The sequence below is a fragment of the Helianthus annuus genome, chromosome 10, assembly GCF_002127325.2.
Source record: "Helianthus annuus cultivar XRQ/B chromosome 10, HanXRQr2.0-SUNRISE, whole genome shotgun sequence".
Lineage (NCBI taxonomy): Eukaryota > Viridiplantae > Streptophyta > Magnoliopsida > Asterales > Asteraceae > Helianthus > Helianthus annuus.
This window is the reverse complement of record NC_035442.2, coordinates 144260525-144284793: the sequence shown is the minus strand read 5'-3', so window position 1 is coordinate 144284793 and position 24269 is coordinate 144260525. Positions and strand designations below refer to the sequence as shown.

The window sequence follows — 24269 nt, the reverse complement described above, 5'->3', positions numbered from 1 at the left end:
TACTTCGAACAAGAAATTCAATTTCCATTCTTGAAACTCAAGCTAAGGTCTAATGTCATGCCCGGTTCATGATTCAATTCTCACAAGTTTTAGAATATTTAGCGATAAAGTGATTAATCACATAAAAATGGTTACCCAAGATTAACCCGCCCTTGAAACTAACACATCATACACTTCCCTCACAATGTTCTTTCCACTCGGTTTAAAAAGTTAGCTAATTATGATGCATTAACATGTTTCAACTGATCACTCAAACCGATTAGAACACGTACCCGCATAGGCTTGCAACTCAATCATTCTCTACCACTGAACACGAATACTAAGCACAAGTCAAAAGGTCTTTAAGGGTTGTAACGGGGCTAGGTTAAGGGTATGGAATAGGATATTTTAAAAGTGGCTAAGGTGATGAAAACTCGATTTTTATTACAAAGACTATTAAACAAACTAACTACGAACATCAAACTACAAGGCAACATTTTTCGCCTTTTTTTCAACCAACTAACAACACATATTTTTGTGCTTTTTCAGAACAATTTTCTGCTATTTTTCATGTTATTTTTTGAATTTTCGTCTATTTTCGAATATAAATCAAAACTATACAAAACAAACTAGTCCTAAATTCGAATTTTCATCACACAGGTTAAAAATAAACGGTTTAACGGTCAAAGGCTAAATGGTTGGTCAAACGAAAGGTTTAGGCTCAAAGTTGGAGACTAAGGGATTGATTTTGGGTAAGGATAAGATAATGGTGTAAAAAGAAAAAGGTTTACCTAATGCCTTAATCATTCCTGTGTCGTATTCGGTCTATGGTCTCAAATGCATCAAAAGTTGCAAGTTCTACAATACGTAACTAATGGCACACTCAAACAAAGAAATATATATACATATGATGTGTAAAAGTGGCTCAAAATCTCACGTAAAAGGGGTAGGATATGTAATATGCAAAATACATTAGTTTCTTAAGCGAATTATTTCCAAATAACTACCCGCTAAATACCCATCATGTTAATAAATCGAACTTGACCATGACAAAAGACCAAATGGGTTATGTCATCCCTCATTGACTTAATTACTTGTGCTTTTTAGATCGCTCGAACAAAGACATTTTGAAAATTTTTTGAAACTGTTCCCCCATCTCCACACTTGAGATCAACATTGTCCTCAATGTGTAGTTTTAAATGAAATGGTCAAAATCAAAAACTTTTTCTCCCCATCCCCACACTTGAGGTTAACATTGTCCTCAATGCGTAAGAATGTGACTTTTAAATTGCACAAGGGATGTGACACAACCAATTTCCCAAACTTCACCTCGGTTAATAATATACAAAATACATTCCACTTATTTATTAATTAAAAATTAAAAGAAAAGAAACGTATGCACATGGTTTGTTCATTTTTCATGTGCTCCTCGATCCCTAATGCAAATGGTCGTCCCCAACGAACATGTAATTACCTACAAATCTCAACCATCGTGTAGAAGCAAACTTATCACAACAATCGACACCCGTTAGCTAATCCATTTTTACCATTTTTATAAAGGATTTACCAAGTCATTTGTTAATTCACTTTGATTTTTGTGGAAAAACTATATCAGATCAATTAGCCAATGTGGGCTCACCGGTAACCGAAAAAGGACTGGTTATTCAACTTCTCAGTGGCCTTAGTGAAGCTTACGGTGTTACTGCCACAATTCTTCAAAGCCAGAAACCTTTCCCCAACTTCTACGAAGCCAGATCTGCTCTTGTGCTTGAAGAAACTAACAAAGCCAACCGCCTTTCTACTGATTCGGCCTTACTAACAGGTTCAGGTTCGGGTGCTAATGCTTCTACTCAAGCACCCTCTTCGGGTTCCGGCGCTATTCCCCACTCCTCCAACAATCGTGGCAGTCGAGCTTGGGGTCGTGGCCGTGGTTGTGGTTCTGGCCAATTTCAAAATTGGTCCTCACCTCCGGTTGGAGCATCATAATTCTCACCAGGTTATGGGCAATGGAGGCCACACCCTTGGACTCAAATGTATCAATGGGTCATCCCACCATGCCCTTACCCTACAGCCCCAGCTGCAACAAACATGCCCAATCAGAACAGCCCACACAACGGAATCTTAGGACAAAGACCATAGCAAGCCCATGTCACTTTTGACATGGGTTTTACAGCAACCAAATTGGACCAAGCTTTTAATACCATGTCACTGCACCCGCCGGATCAACAATGGTACATAGACACCGGGGCCACAGGTAACACGACAAACAATTTTCGTTTACTCATATCTTATTTAAATAAGGGGTTTTCCCGAAACATTATTGTCGGAAATGGCAATAAAATTCCAGTCCACACCATTGGCCACCACACCTTACCACCACCTTTTTCAACCTTTAAAATCAACAACACTCTTTTTGCACCAGATCTAGTTAAAAATTTAATCTCCGTGCGTCGATTTACAACCGACAATAATGTTTCCATTGAATTTGATCCCTTTGGTTTTGATGTGAAGGATCTCCATACCCAGACACTACTCATCAGATATAACAGTACCGGCGATCTTTATCCGCTCAGCATCACCTCAAGACCTCAAGTTCAAGTCTCCTATTCATCCGCCTTCCTCAATGTATCCCAAGACACATGGCATCATCGTCTTGGCCACCCTAGCATTAATACTTTATGTTCTTTAAATCTAGTTTGCCATCTGCTTCTCGTTTTGACAAGACTTCTAATGTTTGCAAATCATGTGTGTTTGGAAAACAAATAAAATTTCCCTTTCGTGATTCTGCAACTTGTACTTTGTTACCTTTTGACGTTGTTCATAGTGTTTTATGGACTTCCCTGGTTTTATCTTCAAATGGTTGTCGTTACTACATATTATTTTTAGATGATAAAACCAACTTCTTGTGGACATATGTCCTTTCAAACAAATCCCACGTATTCACTGCTTTCCTTGAATTTTCACAACTAGTTAAAACCCAATTTAATACATCCATAAAAATTTTTCAGTGTGACAATGGTCGAGAGTATGATAATAATTCTTTTCATAATTTTTGTAAATCCCATGGCATGGTATTTCGCTTCTCTTGTCCATACACCTCATCTCAAAATGGCAAAGCAGAACACAAAATTCGTTCAATAAATAACATAATGTGAACCGTTTTGTCCCACTTGTTCGTACCTCATAATTTATGGCCTCATGCATTAGATGTGACAACCCTCACAATTACAAGTATCTGTACAATTAATTAATATTAAGTTTGTGCTTAATGATTGTGCTTGATTTCAACTGACGATTTAACTGCTTTCTGATTACTGTTACATACATACATATGCATCACATTTCATACTGTCACTCCATTCATTACATACAAACTTTAGTGACATACTTGATGCACAAAGCACAGTTAGCACAGTGAGCGGATAAGTCAGAATTATACTGACACTGCCAGTACATAATGTTTTGAGGCCCATTATGAGCCAGAGACAGGGTACTACACTAGTAGGGAGTGTAGGGAAGTAAGGACCATAAAACTGCGTCACTAGGTGATAGTTTAAGTGTCAGAAAGTGCCTAAAACCCACTCTAAGTGCAGAATTCTGCATTAACTAACAAAATTCAGCATTTTAACATGCTGGTAATGTGCAAAAATATGGCAAAATGGTCCTGTATGCTTTCCTAAGTGTCGGGAATTAAAAGTGTCACAAAAAAGTTACATAAAAGACACTATACGGAATAACTTAGCACTTTAACGGAACGGTATCTAACCGAACAACCGACATTACCCGGAACACAAAAATATTGTTAAAAACATTGTTTCACTTTTTCTGAGCTAGTATTGGTTCCAGAACACTTAAACATACTACATAATACATGTAACACACTAAACACTAGACTTTCACAATTTACCTTCCACTAATTACCTTTTACCACAACAAATTACATTTTAACTCCCCCCCCTATAGTAACCGTCCCCAAAGGGGACCCCAATACTCCAAGATTTGTGATCTTGCTAAATCTTCCACAATCTTGCTTTGGGATTTGATATTGATCTTGTCATGTACTTGAGTAACACAAGGACCTATGGATAAAAGAGTTAGAGATTATAAGTACCTTCATCTTCTTCACTAAACACACCACAACACTCTCTCTTCTCCCCTCTTACAAATTTCGGCCGAACACCCCCTTACACCACATCCATTTTCGATTTTCCATCATCCATTCCAAGGTTACTACAAGGTGCACAAAGGTGTTTTAGAAGGTGTGGAACACTCGGATCTTGAAGGACCCCTCTAGTGTGCTTTTATCCATCACTTTTTCATCTTGATCTTCCCTAGCTTTAAGCTAGTTGTAAGCTTCTTGTTAACCCTTGTTTACTTCATATTTTTGGTGGTTAATAGATATAGTATGTTGAAATTTACAAGAACACTAAAGATCATGCACATAAGTCTTGAACATAAAGCTTTACATAATATGAAAAATGGATGAAACATAATGAAATATTACTAGAATGATATTGTCTTGGTTATGTTGATGAATACTTGTTGATTCCTAGTAATATGATGATTGATCATCATATGGAACTTGTTAGAGCATGATTAAAAACATGGTTTAACAAGTTAGAGATGATTATGTGCTTTCATGAAATAATCATCCTCTAGACTAATATGAACTTGAAAGTAAAAATGATTTTCTTGCAAGGTAACAACCAAATGAACTAGTAAACTTGTAAACCCAAGACTTGTGAATGATTTTGCTAAACAAACCAAGTTTAAGAGATGGTTTTTGAAAGATCATGATTCTTACATATACTTACACTATTCTTAGAAATAAAAGAAGTATATGGATGCTAGTAAAACAAGAAAATGTTGCAAATAAATATTTTTGTAAAATATGTTCACAAGTTGTGAACATCTAAAAATCCCGAGAATGAGATTTTAACAAAAGTAAACACACTCTGGAGGGTAACTAAAGCCACTAAGCACCTTACCAAGTTACTATGCGTTTTTATAAAACATCAAGTTCATGTTGTGTTATAAATAGAATAGTTTTGCACTTGGTAAGTGTAATATTGTTTAGGGTATGGTTGTTGATTGATTTGAATGATTTTTCGAAAAGTAAATGATATGCTTATTAGCATGGACACCTCCATTTACAAAGGAAACTATGGCGAAATTTTCTAAAAATTCCAACACATAGAAATTATTTTCTAACAAGTGTTTACAAATATGTTTTAGCTTTGTTTTTCAAACTAAACTTCGCCATAGGTTTTGTCACAAAAAGACAAAGTATCGGATGTTGGTTTTCGTAAATAAAATGGGCAAATATATATTTAGAATATATATTTTATATTAAGACACTTGTGTGAATATTTGTTTACTATATGGAATAGTTATATTATTTTAGGGTAAAATAATATAACTTAACAATACCATGGAAATCACAACTCTAAAATGATACCAAAAATCACAAGGAATAAATATTTAAGTTACACGCTTGATATTGTGAAACCGAACGCAAAAACGTAACTTATAAAATATTCCAGAAAATACTCTTACACATATATTTTTGGTAAAATATTATTTTGGAAACTAAAGAAGTGAAAATATATTATTTTTGGGAAAAATATATATTTTGGAATACATTATTTTTGACAAATAAATCTATATTATATGATAAAAGAAACCATATAAGGGACACATGGCATTCTACGGTGTACTCTATATGAGATTTTTCTCCTAAAATATTATATTATTAATTAATTAATATATCCAATCATCGCCTAAAATATTATATTATTAATTAATTAATATATCCAATCATTCAAGATTTATATAATCCGTTTGGATAACTAATAATATATATTAATAAAGATATTGGATAATTAATAATATGTTATACTAATTTTATCATGCATAAAAATTTAATAATATGTTAATATTATCCTGCCTCTTTTTTTACATAATTTGTATTAATTAAATAAATAATAAATCAATATTAAATCTTATCTTACTCTGAATTTCGAACAGATACAATACAGAATTACATTTATTTAACCCATGTATTACATGGGGTTTCTAAAGTTATAATTTCTTTATTATTTGGTATATAAAATTATATTTATTCAACGTATACAACACACGGGTTTTTTAAAGATATATTTTTTTAGCATTTAGTACACAAAATTACATTATTCAATCCGTATAATACACTGGGTTTTAAAAGATATAACTTTGTTTATTATTTGATATAATAAAATTACATTTATTCAACCCATACAATACATAAAGATTTTAAAGATATAACTTTTTAGTTTTTAATTATATAAAATTATATTTACTCAACCCTGTAATAAACGAGTGTTTAAAGATATATTGTTTTATTATTTAGTATATAAAATTACATTTAGTCAACCCGTGTAATACACGGGGTTCTAACCTAGTTATATATATTAAGTGAGACTTAAAAATATAATATTTTGGAGCTACAAAATACATGTATAAATACCCCCATCCTTGGGAAGGAAATACGGAAGTTAAAATACCTGTGAAGTATTAATACAAGAATATTGTTTACACAATTATTCCAAAATTAAATATAATTCAAGGTTAAAATAATTATTATTTTAGCTAATAATTATACTTGGAATAATATTGGGAAACCCAAGAAAACGTAACTCAAAAACCTTCATACTAAGTAAAGGCACGACCCATTCGTCTAATAGACATTAGTACGTGTAGGTTGTCGTGTAGCTGACAGAACTTGAGTTACGAGCAGGAGACGCACTACAGTGAGTTCATGTCCCCCTTTTCTTTTAACTGTTTTCAGTTTTATACTTCGGGGGTGAAATACATGTTACAATTATTACAAACGTTTTATACATGGTATGATTAGCTTAAGGAGGGTTTACTGCGCGATCATGTGAGTGGTGGGTACGACACTTAAGGCCATTAATCCTCATTGTAGGACCAAGGGACATGAGTGATAGATCTATTTGGGTGTAGCGAGCCCACACCCATGGGGACCAGGGTGGCCCATGTGGTGACTATGTCTTCATCCCGGAGACAAATTTGCTAGGTTTGAGTCTTCCTGCACCATTTCACACATACCATTGGCTTTGCAACCCATTGGTGATCTCTTTTTCCTTAATTGCTACATACCAAGGATTTTCATACATACAGACATACTTTAAAGGTTTATACACTCAAACTTACACATGAACTCGCTCAACTTTTGTTGATTTTTCAAACTACATGTATTTCAGGGAATTAGTGGATCTGGCGGAGTATGCATGTGTCAAGCTGCGTAGTGAAATAAAGATGTCATCCGGGGTTGTTGAGTTTAGAAGGTGTATCCCTTTCCTGAACGGGGTACATAATTCTAAACTCGGGTTTTTATTTACGTACTTTTGTTGAGTCCTTGTGAACTCAGTTAAACTTGTAATGGCTTGTAACTTATTTTAAGTGTCTATGTTTTCAAACAATGGTGTTATGGTATTTTCTCACTTTATTTAATGGATGAACATCTCGTATTTTTATCATATAGCATTGTTGTGATTGTTGCTATGGTATTAAGAAGTCACACCAAATAGCCACGCTTCCGCAAAAGCCAGGGTGTGACATTAGAACATGCCATTTATCTCCTTAACATCCTACCCACCAAAGTTCTTCTCAACTTTACCCCCACTCTTCACTTATATCTTCGTCTTCCAACCTACGACCACTTACGGGGTTTCAGTTGTCTTTGCTACCCATTGCTACCATCCTCCACAATTCACAATCTGGTGGATAGGTCCACATCGTGCGTATTCCTTGGTTACCCATCTAATCACAGGGGATATAAATGCTACAACCTAGCAACACAGCAAATCACTATCTCTTGCGATGTTATATTTGATGAAAGCATCTTCCCTTTTACCACCCAATCTCCTACCCCTCAAAACTATGACTTCCTAACCGATGATGTGCATCCCTACACTTGGCTTAACCCTATTGCCACTTCCACTGACAATCCACCACACACCCCTTTTACTCAAACTTCCCCTCATACACCTACCTCTCCAACCTCTACTCACACTTCACCCTACTCATCCTCTCCAACGTCACCTAACCCTCACTAATCCCTCTCACCATGTCCTCTTCTCTCACTTCTAATCCCTCTCCTACGCTCCCTTCTCCACCCGCAACTCAACACCGAACCATGACCACCAGCTCTATGGCGGGTATTTTTAAACCTAAAGCTCCTCTTAATCTCCACACCTCTAACCCTATCTCACCGTTACCTAAAACACCCCACGTAGCCTTATCCAACCTGGACTGGAAAAACGCCATGCTCGACGAGTTTCAAGCCCTTATGGCTAATAAGACTTGGGAACTGTAACAACCCGACTTTCCGGGTCATTACTTGTATCTGTCATTTCCTGCTTAATTGCTTGTACTCTCGAGATATCGATCGCTATGGGTTAACTATTTCAAACCATGATTTCAAACGCATATTACAACACACTTTACAACGCTTATTCCAAACGCGGTTATCGCATTTAAACGTTGTTTACAACGCATTATTACGACATATCACATCGCATGTTTATACTAAACGCTATCGCAATGCAAACCCGAAACGTGTATTTACTTTTATGCATTTTAGTTGTTATGTGTGTTAGTGTTTAATTTTTTAAATATTATGTGGTATAAACGCAATGCTTACACGCTCAAACGCTTACTCGCAACTCGCTTAAATGTAACGCAACGCTTAACACACGAAACGAAAGTTGGAAAACCAACAAAACGCAACTGAACCGACCGAATGGATAATCGATCGGATGGACCTTTGTCCGGATGACCATCCGCTCGGATGGCCATCCGACCGAACGCGCCACCTCTCCACCGACTTACACTCTCTCACCCTCTATAAATACCGCCGTACACGTCCCTTTCACTGATTTGACACTCTCATCCGACCACCTGCACTCCAGTCACTCTCAGACGCTTTTCTCTCGATTCAAGGCCATTTCGTAAGTATTTCTCCTCAAATATTGTACAATCATCATCACCAAACACTTCTACATCATCTTCTTCATCAAAATCACACATAAACACTAGCTCTCTTCTCGAAATCGCCTGATTTGGACTCCTTGAAGGTGGTTCTCCCTCAGTTGCTTATGCAAACTGTTGTGTGGCATCATCTCATCAAGTTTGGTTCAGATCTAAAGAATTTCCACACTTTTTACCATAATCTCAACAAGATTTCCACACTTTTCTTCTATTTTCAAACTTTTCTTCAACTATCTACACAAAACCGATGGAATCTAGACTCATTCAGACTCTCTACTCGTTTCTTAGCTGAGAGCCGGCTTGAAAACGGATTCCCACTGGAGAGATGACCAATTTACATGTTGAACATGAAACTTCACCAAGAACAGTAAAGTTGATCGAATGGGGTGATTCCCATCTGATCGAATGAACTGACATTGGTATGTTTTTCTGTTGTTTGACACGTCATCATGCCGTCTCCGCTAAACTTCGAAACTTTTTACTTAGAAAATTTTATGAAAAATTTCAAACTACCGACTTCTCGATCGAATAGCCATCCGATCGAATGGCCATCCGTCCGGATGACCATCCGACCGGATGACTTGACATCTATACTTTACACTGTTTAAACACTACAACGGAAACTTCAAATTTTCAAAACGATTTACAAACACCCACAGCTTATTCGAATGGACATCCGTTCGAATGGTCATCCGCTCGGATGGGTTATACTCATTCGACCGGATCACCATTCGATACTCATCACATCCGACACTCTGTTTTACGCACTATTCAATGCTTACGCTACTGTTCTATGCTCAGGCTAAACTCCAACGCGCTCCCTTTAATCCAATCAAGGCTGTGTTTATTTGTTAAACACACACTGCGAGTATACTCGAACCAATTTTCTTTTAACGCACTTTTGGGTGTTACATACGTTCACTATATCAAAACACATCATACAACGCAAACACTTTTAACGCTAACCGTTCCCGCATGCTATACGTGTACTTTGAATGCTTGTACTATGCTAGACAGTGTTACACTATACCGCCTCTAGCAACGATAGTACTGTGTTTGGACTCAGCACCTGTCGTGGACAGGGGTTGCTAGGGATCACATCTTTTTACTTCACGTGTTCGTTGAACATGTGTCGCGCATACTCTACAATGCAGTCTCGTGGTTAAATGTGAACATAGTTGTGATAGTTACTTGCATCGCCCGTTACGTGTTACATGCTGGTTATGCGTAAACGCTTTCTCTACTATATGCTATGCAAACTTATGTACTCACCTTTATATCTTATGTATTGACTTTATTTTAACATATGTGACAGGTTAATAGGATGCTATGCTTTGCTATGCTGTGATGAATCAAGATAGGCAGTCTAGAAACTACACAAATAGAAAATCTAGTTTGTCAGACTTGTTTTGTTCGAGAGGAACTCGTTATCTGTAATAATTACTTGTTGAATGTTTGTTGATTGGTATGGGACAATTAACGTTTAAAAATATTGGAAACAATTAGTTGTTATGGATCTCTTGAGCAATCTGGTTCGCCTAGTGTCGCGCCCTGATGTTTCCGCCATCGATTAGGGTGTGACAGATTGGTATCAGAGCCATAACTATAGGGAATTAGGTCGTGTGTTAGGATTGACCTAGTCTACAGTCTAAGTACCAACAGACCGCTTTGTGCGAACCTAGTAGGGGTTTCGTACGAGCTTACTATTGTTATTCTTGCTCGAACTCGTGAAAACTACAACTTTGTGTGAACACCGCATACTACAGCTTCGCACAAGGGAACCTTTCCTAAGGTTTAAAACTTTTTTTTCTTTCCTAAGGCTGAATAATACACACGTTTTCGAAAACACTCGCATAACACAATCAAGTGATTGAGTCGAGATTAGGTGTGAAAACCAAGAACTCTCGATAAGATCACTCACTCTACGCGTATTTTTACTCTCAGCACGAGAATCTTCGTTGAGTTAGGAGTGACATCCATATCTCGACAAAATTCTCCATCTCTATCTCGTGGTTTTGCCATACTTTCAGGAACGAAATCGTTAAGTTAGGGGTGAAACCCGCATCTTAATGATTTGTTCCACCCTCTACTTGGATTTTACAAAACTCACCAAAGTTTCGATCGTTCTGATGACTCGAGTCACGTAGTAACTAGAAGGATGAGTGTCGTTCGCCGTGTAACGGCGAGAGCACAGTCTATTAGGCCAAAGCGTGTACTCGAGGTCGTTGTGAATAATTGAACCACTTTGGGTAGTCGATGCCTAACACCCAAGGTACTCTGTTTTGATTCTGAGCCCGCAACCGCTGATTCTATAAGTTATCCATTTTATGAGTTTTATATGTTTATATGTTTCGACTTTGGAGATTTTATGCTTATCGTTCCTCGCTTCACTAAACGCGCACAACTTGCACAGCTCTTGAAATCTAAAACGCTAGCAAATCACAGACAAACTAAGAACACTCGTACGTAATGCTCCTCGCTTATACTACACGCTATACTACTCGCTATACTGCTCGCAACGCTACTCGCACGCGCTACTCGCAATCGCTCGCAACTCTCAAATGCGTTCGCGGATTTGAAAGATAGGTGAATACGTGCAAAATATGTAGGCGAATACGTGCAAAATATAGGTGAATACGTGCAAAATATGTGCTTACGTGGATTATGTGCTCCTACGTGCCTATGTGCTTATGTGCCTATGTGGTTTATGTGCTTACGTGTTTATGTGCTGACGTGTTCCTGTGCTTTACCTAATATTAATAATAAGTATGTTGGTTAAACGCTAAACTTTTTGAAACCCGATATAATCAAATCTCGTCTAAAATCATATGGCGGTGTCTGCTGCAGACAATGTCGTCATTTGGTTCGTACACTTCACGCGCCGCTCGACGAAGCCATGATGACAGGTGATGTGTGCTAAACAGACTATAAAAACTAACTAAATTAGACTCTCTAAGCTAGACACGACAAAGCTTTAAATTCTAGACTCGACCTAAACCACACAATCAGCAAGTGTACCGATCAATGTAGTATAACCTAGGAAATTCGGATATCGAACCACAGGACTCTATGTATCACGCAAATTAGACTCTAACAGACACTGACAGACACGACTTAACTTGTTTTAATTGCTTTGGGGGGGGGGGGGTTATGGAAAATCTAGGAAATCTATATTAAACTACTAAATTAAACTAGAATTAAACTAATACGAAATAAGACTGAGGACTTTCTTTATATGAGAACGAGACCACCTAGACAAGAATCCTGGATCATTTTTAAGAGATTACTGATTAAGTTAAATGCGCGAGTTATGGAACCGGGATCTTATAATACTAAACCTATTAAGAACCAACGAGGCCCCTCGACCCTTCTAAAGGAGAAATCTGTGGAACTACCTAGGCTGTTAATCCTACCAGTTATTAGACTTCTTCCCAGTTGTCTAATTATTGTGTAAGTACCCTAATGTTGACCTACTCTTTCCCAATAATAGATCTAGGGTAGTTTGGAATAATTAATTTGACTTGATAGACTAGTAAAACCGACAGGTAAACCAAGACACGACCTTTCCCAAGGACTATCTAAAGCAATTCGCCGGGTAAGACCTATCAATAGCCCCTCACTTCCCAGATATTAGGACTAGTAGAACACTAAGACTTAGCAACTTATTACCAATTACTTCTAGGGGTTATTGCGCAATTCCACCCTAAAGACTTAAGGTTTTCTAACGTGATATAGACACTCACCGAAATCCTAAACCCTAATATGACTCTATGTTGTGATATAGACCGTCACTAAGAATCATATGAAGCAAATAATGATGATAAACCAAATCAAAGCATGCATATACATCAAATCATTAAATCAAACTTCTTACTAAACACAATTAATCCATAAAAATCATGCAATTAATAAAAACAGTAAAAACTTTATATTAATCCATTCATCAAGTCTAGGCGGTTTATGAAATTAGCCAAGCATACTAAAACGTATCATCAATCCAAAGAAATCTAGAACAGAATTCATTGTAACAAAGTTTCGAGACAAATAACCGACAAAACAAGGGATTAGAAAACCTGACATAATCTTCGATTCTTCGCCCTCGACTCATACCAATGATTCCCACGCCTTCAAATCTCCGATTGCTTGCCAAGAATGCTCCAAAGTCGCCCAAAGATGTCCCAATTTCGTAATTAGGGTTCTCGTCAAGTTTCTTGGGAATCATCAATCAAAAACCCTAGTTGCCAAACATTTTCCACGATTCAAGGGCTTAGCGTGACGCGGGGGGGGGGGGGGCATCACGCGGCGCCTCCCTGTCCTGATTTTATTATTTTTTATTTAATTTCGATTTCCAGCTTCTCCGACGCGCGTACGAATCCCGGTTTTCTTCTAAACTGCTCGTTTTTACTCGTTTTTCATCACTTTAAGCTACGGGACCTGAAATCAAAGCTTAACGTCAGCAGTATCGAAATTCTAACCTAAACTAGACTCAAAACGACTGAAAACTGACCAAAATATACACTATAAACATATGTACTTTTGCAGTACATCAAACATCCCCACACTTACTCTTTTTTCGTCCTCGAAAAAGAATTATGCAACGGAATAATAGACAAATAATCACTCGGGTCGAAAATTATAGGTATAATTAATTAAAACCAAGGCTTACGTTAGCTGCGATTGCGAATATACTTGTCCACTTTAAACCCGAACCCAATCCTAAGCCCTTATCATGTGTTTTTAATTTAAGTGCGGTCAATCCACCTAGGGTCTCACACTCGAATCAACAGTCCACCTACTCCCGCCTCAAGCTTATAGGACTAAAGGAGCGATCACTTGACCAATTCCCAACCGTTTTATATCAAAACCAAGAGAGTTTACAATCAGTTTTTTTCTCTCTTTTTTTTTCTTTCTTTTTCTTTCGTGAGTCTAGACAGTGCTTTCCCTAGCCAAGAGGCAATCCGGCTGTAGAGTCGCTATCCCCAACCACAGATTACTTAGGTTTCGGTACTTATTTATTTATTTTTTCTTTTTTAGCACGGTCGATTTCACACACCCTAGCGGTAATCTTGCTGTAGAGTCGCTATCCCCAGCTCCAATTACATATGAGTGCATTACTTTCATTCAGTTTCTAGCCCACTTTATATTCTATTTTTTTCGCATGATCACAAACTCTAACGGTTTTAACTTATAACGGTGCCCCTTATACTATTATCGGCAGTTTTAGTTTCCCATATCTCCCAGGCGAAAACCCACTAGCGGACCGACAATTATGGTATATTAACTCAAAGGGACTTAAAACTAAACCCGGGCCTATCCACATATCCCTAACTAGACGCAAGCTCGATTTATTTTATTCTCTTATTATTATTATTATTCGAACCCAAGCAAAAATTCATCTTCTCTATCATTTTCCGCTTTAATTTGCAAACTTCTTTTTTATTCGAAAGACGTTTTCTGGTTTTTCAATTTTTTTTTTTTGGATTTTTCATTTTATTTTTCAAATTTTTTTGTATTTTTCAATTTTAAGACTCGATTATTTACATATATTCCCATCCCCACACTTAGAGATTGCATTGTCCCTAATGCAAGAACGAAAATACGACTCAACAACTACCTAAAAATAAAAACTGCAACGAAATAAATAAAAAATATACAACAACAACAACAAGGAAAACGACTTAACTGAATATGTGAGACTGTCAAAGTGCCAGTCGTTTCCACATAAACGCCCTCCAATACCGAACGTGCTCAGCAAACAATACCAAACTCTCTCACACACGAACGAAAAGCGGCTCCATATCATCAACCTAAAACATAAATACCATACCAAACATACGAGTACCACGTGTTCAACATACCATCATCTAGAGTTCAAATGAAAAATAAAATATATGTCCTACGGATACAACTAAATGGAACTACTGAAACAACATAAATAAAATAAAACATGAAAGGATATATATGCTGCTGCAGTCTGCTACATTACTCGTCCTCTGAATCTTCCTCCATCTGCTGGGTCCCTGAACCTCCAGCCTGCTGCCACCCGAACTGACCACTATAAGCATAACCACTTTGCCCCCCCCCCACTGGTCATACCCCGGATACTGACCATAGACATATGGGGTCTGCTGCTCGCCTCCATAAACTGGTGGAGGTAACAATCCCGCAAAGGGTGGAGGTATCTGAGCATCTAGTGACATACCCGACATCATATGTAACACCCCGTGTTTTCGAATGTCAAAGTCAAAGTCAAAGCCCAAGTCAACTTAGACTTCTTTGACTGTTAAGGGTTCTTTTTGCTTTTTGTATTATGTGGAGTAAGTGTTGTCTAAATGAAATGACCGAATGTTTAATCAATGCGACCGATTTACGACTGTGAATAGTAGGAAGTAACAATGCGATAAAGTTAATCAATCAATAATCAAGCTAATCAAATCAATCATCGAACTCGAACCTCGAATTATGCGAATTTTGGTATTGCTATATGTATGTGTGTGCCTTATGTGTTACTTGTGCATGTTTACTTTATGTCTTGTGTGGTATTCAATCGAATCAATCGAAACTCGAATCGAAACTCGAAAAACAATCAACTCAATCGAAACTGACATCGAAACGTGACTTATAGGTGATTGTAAGTTAGATATAGTAGTTGGGACTGAAAGTAATTTGACTAGGAACTCTATCGTATTCGTATCATCGTCCATCGAAATCGAAATATCGAAAATCGTCGTGAAACACTCAAGAAGGTGTTCCTAATCGAACAGGAATCACCGATCGAACAGGCTAGCCGATCGAACATGCTGTTCGATCGAGCAGCCCAGCCAATCGGAGGTCCTGGGCGATCGGCTGACACTTTCCTCTTTTGGAGCCTATAAATAGTCCTGTCATTGGCACTCTTACTACTTTTGGAAAGCTCTGACCGAACCAGCCCTTATTCTTCACCTTTTCTCAGATTTCTCTCAACTTCGGTAAGTTTTCACTCTAATTCTTGTACGTTTTTAATCATTACACGATTCTACACCTTTCTATCTTTCAAAACTTGATTTCTAACCGTGAAATCACCAAGATCTAAGTGTTCTTGGATAATGTCATCATGGTGTTCTTGAAGAACATCATACTTTGGCCTCATTCAACCGTGAATAGCTTAGATCTGACCGTTTTCCACATAAACAACTAGGATTTGTAAGAATCTTAACATTTCATGGAAGGATTTCCAACTTTCTTTCAACCCTTTTACACTCAAAACCTTAAAACCGATAGAAACGGAGCTTGAACCAACTAACTAATCGTTCTAACAGTCAAGAGGTTCAAGATTCGGATCCTATCTACGAGGTTCACCGATTTCGGGTTAAACATCAAACTACCGTTCCGAACAGTTCACCGGCCGGACTTGGGTGATTCCTGTCCGAACCGGTGAAGCAAGTAAGAACCCACGTTCTATGGTTTAACTCGCTGTCAAAATACCTTAAAATCATGACAAATAACCAAAACAGCCAAGTGTTAGACGAAAGGCCGACCAGGTCAGAAATGCTGGCCGATCGAACATACCAGCCGATCGGCCGGGCCAGCCGATCGGCTAGCAGCCGATCGGCTAGCACATGGTTCCACACTTTTCAAAAGCCTCATGAAGTATGCTATTGACGAAGTGATGTTCGATCGAATATGCTACTCGATTGGTAAACATTACTTTTCGGATCATGAGATACTATGCTTCAACACTTAACCGATTTTACAACTCGCTCGTAGTACGGAATGCCAGCCGATCGAACAGGTTGTTCGATCAAGTGACATTCTACTGAGAACTACTTCTGAAGTTCCTAACCAATCAGTTAAGCCGGCCGAACGAACAGACCGTTCGATCGATCGACCTGAAAGGTAAGAACACTTCAGTGTTCTCAGATACTACAACGAAAACTTCAAAAGTTCAAACCATCATACACAAACACATCAGAGGAAGAAACAATCCACTTGAATGGACCAGCCGATCGAGCCTACCGGCCGATCGAATAGGACTGTTGAACGGATTTTCAAGTCGATCGAACAGCCTGTTCGATCGAACCTGCTGTTCGATCGACCAGGCTATTCGATCCATTTACATTGTTAGCATTCCCGTGTTACTCATTATTGTGCTATCGAACTATTCAGGCTAACCCTACTCTCAGCGCTCCCTTCAATCCATAATCAATCACTGTGAGTATACTCGAACCCCTTTTGCTTTAGCACTTTTGGGTGTTACATATGTTACTTATCAAAATCACAATCGAACACACTATTCAAACTATTTGAACGCTACCGATTGTTCCGAATCAGGAGTGAAATCCCCATTTTGATGAAAATTCTCCTTAGATTTCCTTAAAACAAGGAAGAAATTGCTAAGCCAGGGGTGAAACCCTAACCTTGGCAAATTGTTCCGAACATTATTTCATCTCACCAAAGCTTTGACGGACTCCAACGACCTGAACTCACAAGTATGACCTAAGGAATGCGTGTTGAATGCCCAAGAATTGAGGCAGAAGCACGATCCCGAACGTCGAAAGTGACGACAAGTCTACTGTGAATAGTCGAATCCTTTGGGTAGTCAATGTCTAGTAGCCGCAGACGCTCCAATTCCCGATTTTTGGTGTTTTGATTCATTGAGTTTACGTGTTTTATGTGTATTTACCTGCTTATGTGTTTAATTTTGATGTTCGCCCGATCTTTGCTATCACTTCGATCGACACACACGACTCGCATTGCTATCCTATCTCAAAACGCTAACAAGTCGCTAAAATTCTAGACAATACTATGCTACGATATACGATTATGCTATACTACACTCGACATGCTATACGATTATACGATACTACTCAGCATGCTATATACGAACGACACGCGAGCTTTGAATGATAGGTTTCTGTATTCTGACTGCATCTATGATTAGATGCCTATGTGCTTATGTGCTTCTGTGTTTATGTGTTTCTATGCCCTGATTGCTTATGTGCTTCTGTGTTTACGTGTATCTGTGGTTATGTGCCTATGTGTTTATGTGATATATGTTCCGACGTGTTCCTAAGCTTTAGTAGTCTAGACGTGTGAGGTGAGATTCGACTTCGTTGTGTTGAGTCCTGTGACGATGTCTATTGCAGACCATGTCGTCGTCTGGATCCCGACACCATCTGACTCATCAAGAGAAGAGAGATAAGCGTCTTGCCGCTATCATTGCCAAAAGCGTGGCAAAAGCTGTGAGCAATGTTTATGAAAACGTCAGCAAGTCGACTGATGAATCACGAACAGACGCACCCAAAGATGCTAGCAAGGCTGCTTTCAGCTTCAAGCAGTTCAAAGCGTGCGGACCCAAAGAGTTCACTGGCGAGGATGGCCCTACCGCCATGTTTCACTGGTTTGACTCGGTCGAAGTCACTCTGCGACAAAGCGGATGTCCTGAGAATCTCCGTACCCTCAACGCAACAGGCGTCTTCCAGTCCCGTGCCCTAGACTGGTGGACGGCCGAACGAAACAAGCGCGGAAATGATGCAGCTTACGAGCTAACATGGGAGGAGTTGAAGGAAATTATGATCGACGAATTATGCCCTCCTCATGAACGCCAAAAGCTGGAGGACGAGTTTTGGACCATCAAGCAGAAGGATGGAGACAACGCTGCTCTCACTGCTCGTTTCAAGCAGCTTAGCATCATATGTCCCGATCAGGTCAAGACCCAAGATCAAACCATCAAGAAGTACATTCGAGCTCTGCCCGATTGTGTAGCCGACTTTGTTCACGCCGCCAAGCCAGCAACGATTGAAGAGACTTACCTACTCGCCGCTGAGATCAATGACAAGCGAGTGAAGTCTGGTTTTTAGGATAAGCATACCAAGTCTCTGCACCATGCCATCACCGCAACACCCACCGACTCATCTGCTCAATCCTCCAAGTCATCAAGAAGAAAGAAGAAGCACAACAACAACAGCTCCAGCAACAAGAGCTGTGCTGCCGCAACAACTGCTGCTCCTCTACAAGCTGTACCAGCTCAGCAGCAACAGCACCACCGCTCAGCTCCAGTGATCAATGCACCACCAGCGAAGCGTGCATACAGAGGCCCTCACCTGCTCTGCCCGACATGTTCGTATCATCATCCAGTGGATCTAGCCTGTCGTTTTTGCGCTCACTGCAACCTTTACGGTCATTTCACTGCGAACTGCCGCATTGGTCACCGTCAAGCCCCAGTGCAAGCAACTGCTAACCAAGCTCTACTCCCCGCCCCTCAAGGCCAACAAACAGCTCAAGCACCTGCAGCCAATGCTCGAGTCTGCTTTGCATGTGGTGGTCCCAACCACTTTGCAAACAGGTGCCCGAACAGGGTGGTTAAGCAAGAGCCCCAGCAGCCCCAGCAGCAACAACAGCAGCCTCAGCAACAGCAGCAAGCAGCCCAGCCCATGCTCGAACCTTCAACATCAATGCCCGTCAGGCTCAGGCGGATAACAACGTGGTTAATGTTACGTTCCTTGTGAATGGTATTTATGCATCGTGTTTGTTTGATACTGGAGCCGATAACTGCTTTGTGTCGTTTAAATTCGAGAAGCTCCTTAGTTGTAAGCGCTCTTATCTGTCCTCGCCATTCGAAGTCGAAGTCTCTACTGGAAGAACTGTCGCCGTTAACTCTGTTCTTCGTGATTGTACCCTAGAGCTCAACAATCACATCTTTCCTATCGACCTTATTCCGATGCAACTCGGAAGTTTCGACGTCATAGTAGGCATGGACTTTCTTCGCGAAAACCATGCTGAAGTTGTGTGTTTTGATAAGATGATTCGATTCTCGTTCACAAACGGTGATTTGTTATGTGTGTACGGTGAAACTGCTTCGAAATCTCAAGCTCATGTCGTGTGTTCAAGCCAGCAAGTATCTCCGCAAGGAATACCGAGCCTTCTTGGCCAACATTGTAGTAGCGGAGAAGGAAAAGAAAAAGAAAGCCGAAGTCAAAGATGTTCCAGTGGTCCGTGAGTTTCCTCAGGTGTTCCCTGACGATCTCCCTGGACTACCACCAAGTCGTGATATCGACTTTCGTATTGACCTCATTCCTGGAGCTAACCCCGTTGCCAAAGCTCCTTATCGACTCGCTCCATCCGAAATGCGGGAACTGTCAAACCAACTCCAGGAATTACTCGAAAAAGGCTTTATTCGCCCAAGCACCTCTCCTTGGGGCGCACCGGTCCTTTTCGTCAAAAAGAAGGATGGGTCGTTTCGGATGTGCATCGATTATCGGGAGTTGAATAATCTAACCATTAAGAACCGATACCCTTTGCCCCGAATAGACGACTTATTTGATCAGCTACAAGGTGCCAAGTATTTTTCGAAGATCGATCTACGTTCAGGCTATCATCAATTGCGGATTCAATAGGAAGACATCCCCAAAACCGCTTTTCGAACCCGATATGGCCATTATGAATTCGTTGTTATGCCTTTTGGTTTAACTAACGCACCCGCGGTCTTTATGGATCTGATGAATCGCGTGTGTAAGCCCATCTTAGACCGTTTCGTTATCGTGTTCATTGACGATGTCTTGATCTATTCCAAATCGAAGACCGAACACGCGCAACATCTACGTTTGGTTCTCGAGTTACTTCAGGGAAACCAGCTCTATGCCAAGTTCTCCAAGTGTGAATTCTGGTTAGAGGAGGTTCAATTTCTGGGTCACATCGTGATTAGTCAGGGAATACACGTCGATCCCGCGAAGATTGAAGCCGTCAAAAGTTGGATTACGCCTAAGAACCCGTCTGAAGTTCGTTCTTTTCTCGGACTAGCGGGCTTTTATTGACGATTTATTGAAGGATTCTCCAAAATCGTTGTGTCGCTTACCGCTCTTACTCATAAAGACAAGCCTTTTGTGTGGGGAACCGCACAAGAGTCTGCCTTTTAAACCCTCAAGCACATGCTGTGCAACGCACCGATTCTTACGCTGCCCGACGGAAGCAACGATTTCATTGTCTACTGTGATGCTTCCAACCTTGGTCTTGGTTGTGTTCTCATGCAGCGAGACAAGGTTATAGCTTACGCATCTCGACAGCTCAAGATCCACGAGAAGAACTATACAACCCATGACCTCGAGCTAGGCGCGGTTGTCTTTGCATTGAAGATTTGGCGACACTACCTGTATGGCACTAAGTGTACAATCTACACTAATCACAGGAGTTTACAACATATCTTTAATCAAAGGGAACTTAATATGCGTCAACGCCGATGGGTAGAACTCCTCAACGATTACGACTGTGAGATTCGTTATCACCCAGGCAAGGCGAATGTGGTTGCCAATGCGCTCAACAGGAAGAGTTATGTGCTCAGTATCCGAAACATTCAAGCCCAACATAACCTCGAAACCCTCATCCGCGAAACTCAACATGCTTGCTTTAACGAGATTACATTGAAGAAAGAGAGGATCTATCACGATGGAGCTCAGTTAGTAAGCAAATCAGATGGGATATTCTACTATCTGGACCGAATTTGGATCCCTAAGCAGACCGATTTGCGAAAGATTATCATGAATGAAGCCCACAAATCCCGATATTCTATTCATCCCGATGCAGATAAGATGTACCAGGACCTGCGTTATAAGTACTGGTGGCCGGGTATGAAACGTGATATCGCTCTTACGTTGGAAGTTGCTTAACCTGCGCAAGAGTCAAGGCTGAACATCAAAGACCATCCGGCTTACTCGAACAACCGCCGATACCGATATGGAAGTGGGAGAGTATAGCTATGGATTTAATAACGAAACTCCCGCCCACGCCATCTGTCACACCCCGACCACGTAAAACGACAAATCGTGGCGGAAACGCCGGGGAGTGTTGTAACAGAATTATTGTTTCAAACCATGGATACGAAGAGTTTCATTTCATTAAATATTAAACATGGTTTTAAAGTTAAACAAGCAAATCAAACATAGACTAATATCATTATTAAATCACTAAGGCCTCGTCCGGTCCTAAGTGAGCATGCTTCCTATTCGCAATCAAGACTAAGCAACTTCACCTGAAACATATGTAAAAAAAAAAGTCAGCAAAGAAATGCTAGCGAGTACATAGGTTTTATGAGAGTGTCAGATTCATGGCTCGTTTATACGTTGGAATAAATTGTGCAACCTCATTAATTGTCATTAGAAAACCTTGTTTTATAAAAGGTTTGTATCGTAAAATGAATAACCGAATTAAAATAGTTTGGCTATAATTTATAAACCTCGAGCCATGGATCTTTACCCAAAACATTTGTTTTTCGCAAACCAAATCGTAAATCATTCTCGTAATAAAACTCGTATTGTTTATATCGTTCCGAAAACCTCGTTTGTGTGACATTGCTTCCAATTGTTTTTCCCAAATTGTTTAATTCGTTAAACACTGCTTTAGTCGTTTAAATCATTCTCGTTTTAGATCGTGAAACTACTTTTGGTCGTCTCGTTAACAACATTCAAACCTTTGTGACTCGTTCATCGTTCCACTTGTTCTCGTATTAACAAACCACCAAAGGGTAAGTTAAAAATCATCAGATTCGGTCGTTACCCACCTAACCCACACATAACCATGGGTCCGGTCTGATAACGGGATTTGTCGGATCCTATGGTACCATAACCTAATACTGGTCGGTTTGGCCGAAATTAATGAATGTCATTTGTTATGTAATTACAACCAACAAGCTCGTTCACATTATCGAAATCGTTATTAGTTTAATATAAACCATCGTTAAAACATCAAAATCGTTTTGATACATATGAATCACCCCAAAACATTTGAAAACAGTAAAATAGGGGAACTATGTACTCACCTTTGGGTGCCTTTTTATATGCTAACACAATCCCTCAAATTATTTATTTGTCCTAAATTAAATAAGAATGATTTAATAAACAAAATTCATAAAAATGATGAAGTTTCTCTGATACTTAGAATTTTCACGTAACTTTGAGATTCCCCGAAAAGTTATTATTTTTGATTATTTTGGTATATTCGCGTATATGTACTCAAGCGTAAAACAAATAATCTTGTCAAGTATTATCATGTCATCATACACATATTATAAAACACATAGCACATTGTAACACATAAAATTTACTCATGACCAACCCATTATAGTTATGTCGAAAAACACTTATTTTAGCGTTTCGGTAACATTTTTGAGCGTCGGAAGTCACGTATGACTAACCGAACACTAAGTAAACTTAATATAAGTTAAAATACTTGTTTTTATACCAAAAATATCAGTTTGGTTACTGATCTAAAAAAGTTTTGTAAAAGTCCTCCGAAAAGGCGATTTTTAACCGTTTTACCGCATAGTTTTGCATCAAACATTACCCGAACCATCCCAAATCGAAACGACTTGAAATTTTAACATAACCCATGTTATTTATTGAATAAAATAATGGTTATACTCATGATAGTGCAGGTCTTAAGTAAAGCACATAAATCATGTAAATTTCACATATTTTACCACTTTTTAAGCTATATGTACAACACGCAAAGCTATCAAACTTATGTCAAAGTTTCATGCCATTATAATACACTAAATAATGTCATTTTTAGTGTTTATAACCTGATCTAAAACATTTTTGCCATACAACCCCTTTTTACCATTTCTTGAGCTTTAAATCGAAATGTATCTTCATGTACAAGTGCCTAAAGCATACTAACATAGCATCAACATTTTATGTTGATCTAAATGCATCAAATATGTGTTGTTTTTAGGTTTATTTGCTGAAGTAATTTAAATTTAACATATCATACATAAATCACCAAATACTTGCATTTTTTTTCCATCATTCAAGAACATGAAACACTTAAACAAGTACTTTATCAAAATAAAGCTCAAAACTCAAACTCATATACACACATATATATGTACGGTTATACACATATGTATACACACCATCATTTTTTTTATTTGTTTCATGACCCATTTCTTTTAGATTTCAAGTTTAGTGAAAAATCCCAAGATTCAAGAGAAACTTCAAATCATCAAGAACAACTATGAACCAAAGGTATGATTTAAATATAAGTGTTATACCTTCAAGATTCAAGTAAGTTATGGGATGATAGGAAGCTTGTATTCACTTGACAACACCTTGGGAACAACCTTAGATCTTCACACTATCTTGAAGTTTACTAGAAAGGATGTTGAATCTTCAAGAACAAGACTTGAAGATATGAAGAAGATTAAGATAGAGAGAGGGAGAGATGGAGTGTAGTGTTGAGTGTGGAATGATGGAGTTATGGTATGGTGG

At 38.8% G+C, this 24269-nt stretch overlaps 1 protein-coding gene across 1 annotated transcript; it reads left to right on the top strand.

Annotated features, from left to right (window-relative positions):
* Positions 1-1424: 1424 nt before the first annotated feature.
* Positions 1425-1965, top strand: LOC110882767. The gene is made up of 2 exons (XM_022130705.1): positions 1425-1506; positions 1595-1965. Exons 1-2 carry the CDS (start codon positions 1425-1427, stop codon positions 1963-1965), a joined length of 453 nt encoding a protein of 150 aa, XP_021986397.1.
* Positions 1966-24269: the final 22304 nt, after the last annotated feature.

Coding starts and splice junctions, on each gene's coding strand:
- LOC110882767 (XM_022130705.1), top strand. CDS start 1,425: ATGGTCGTCCCCAACGAACATGTAATTACCTACAAATCTCAACCATCG. Junction 1,507..1,594: donor TATCACAACAATCGACACCC/GTTAGCTAATCC, acceptor AAACTATATCAG/ATCAATTAGCCAATGTGGGC.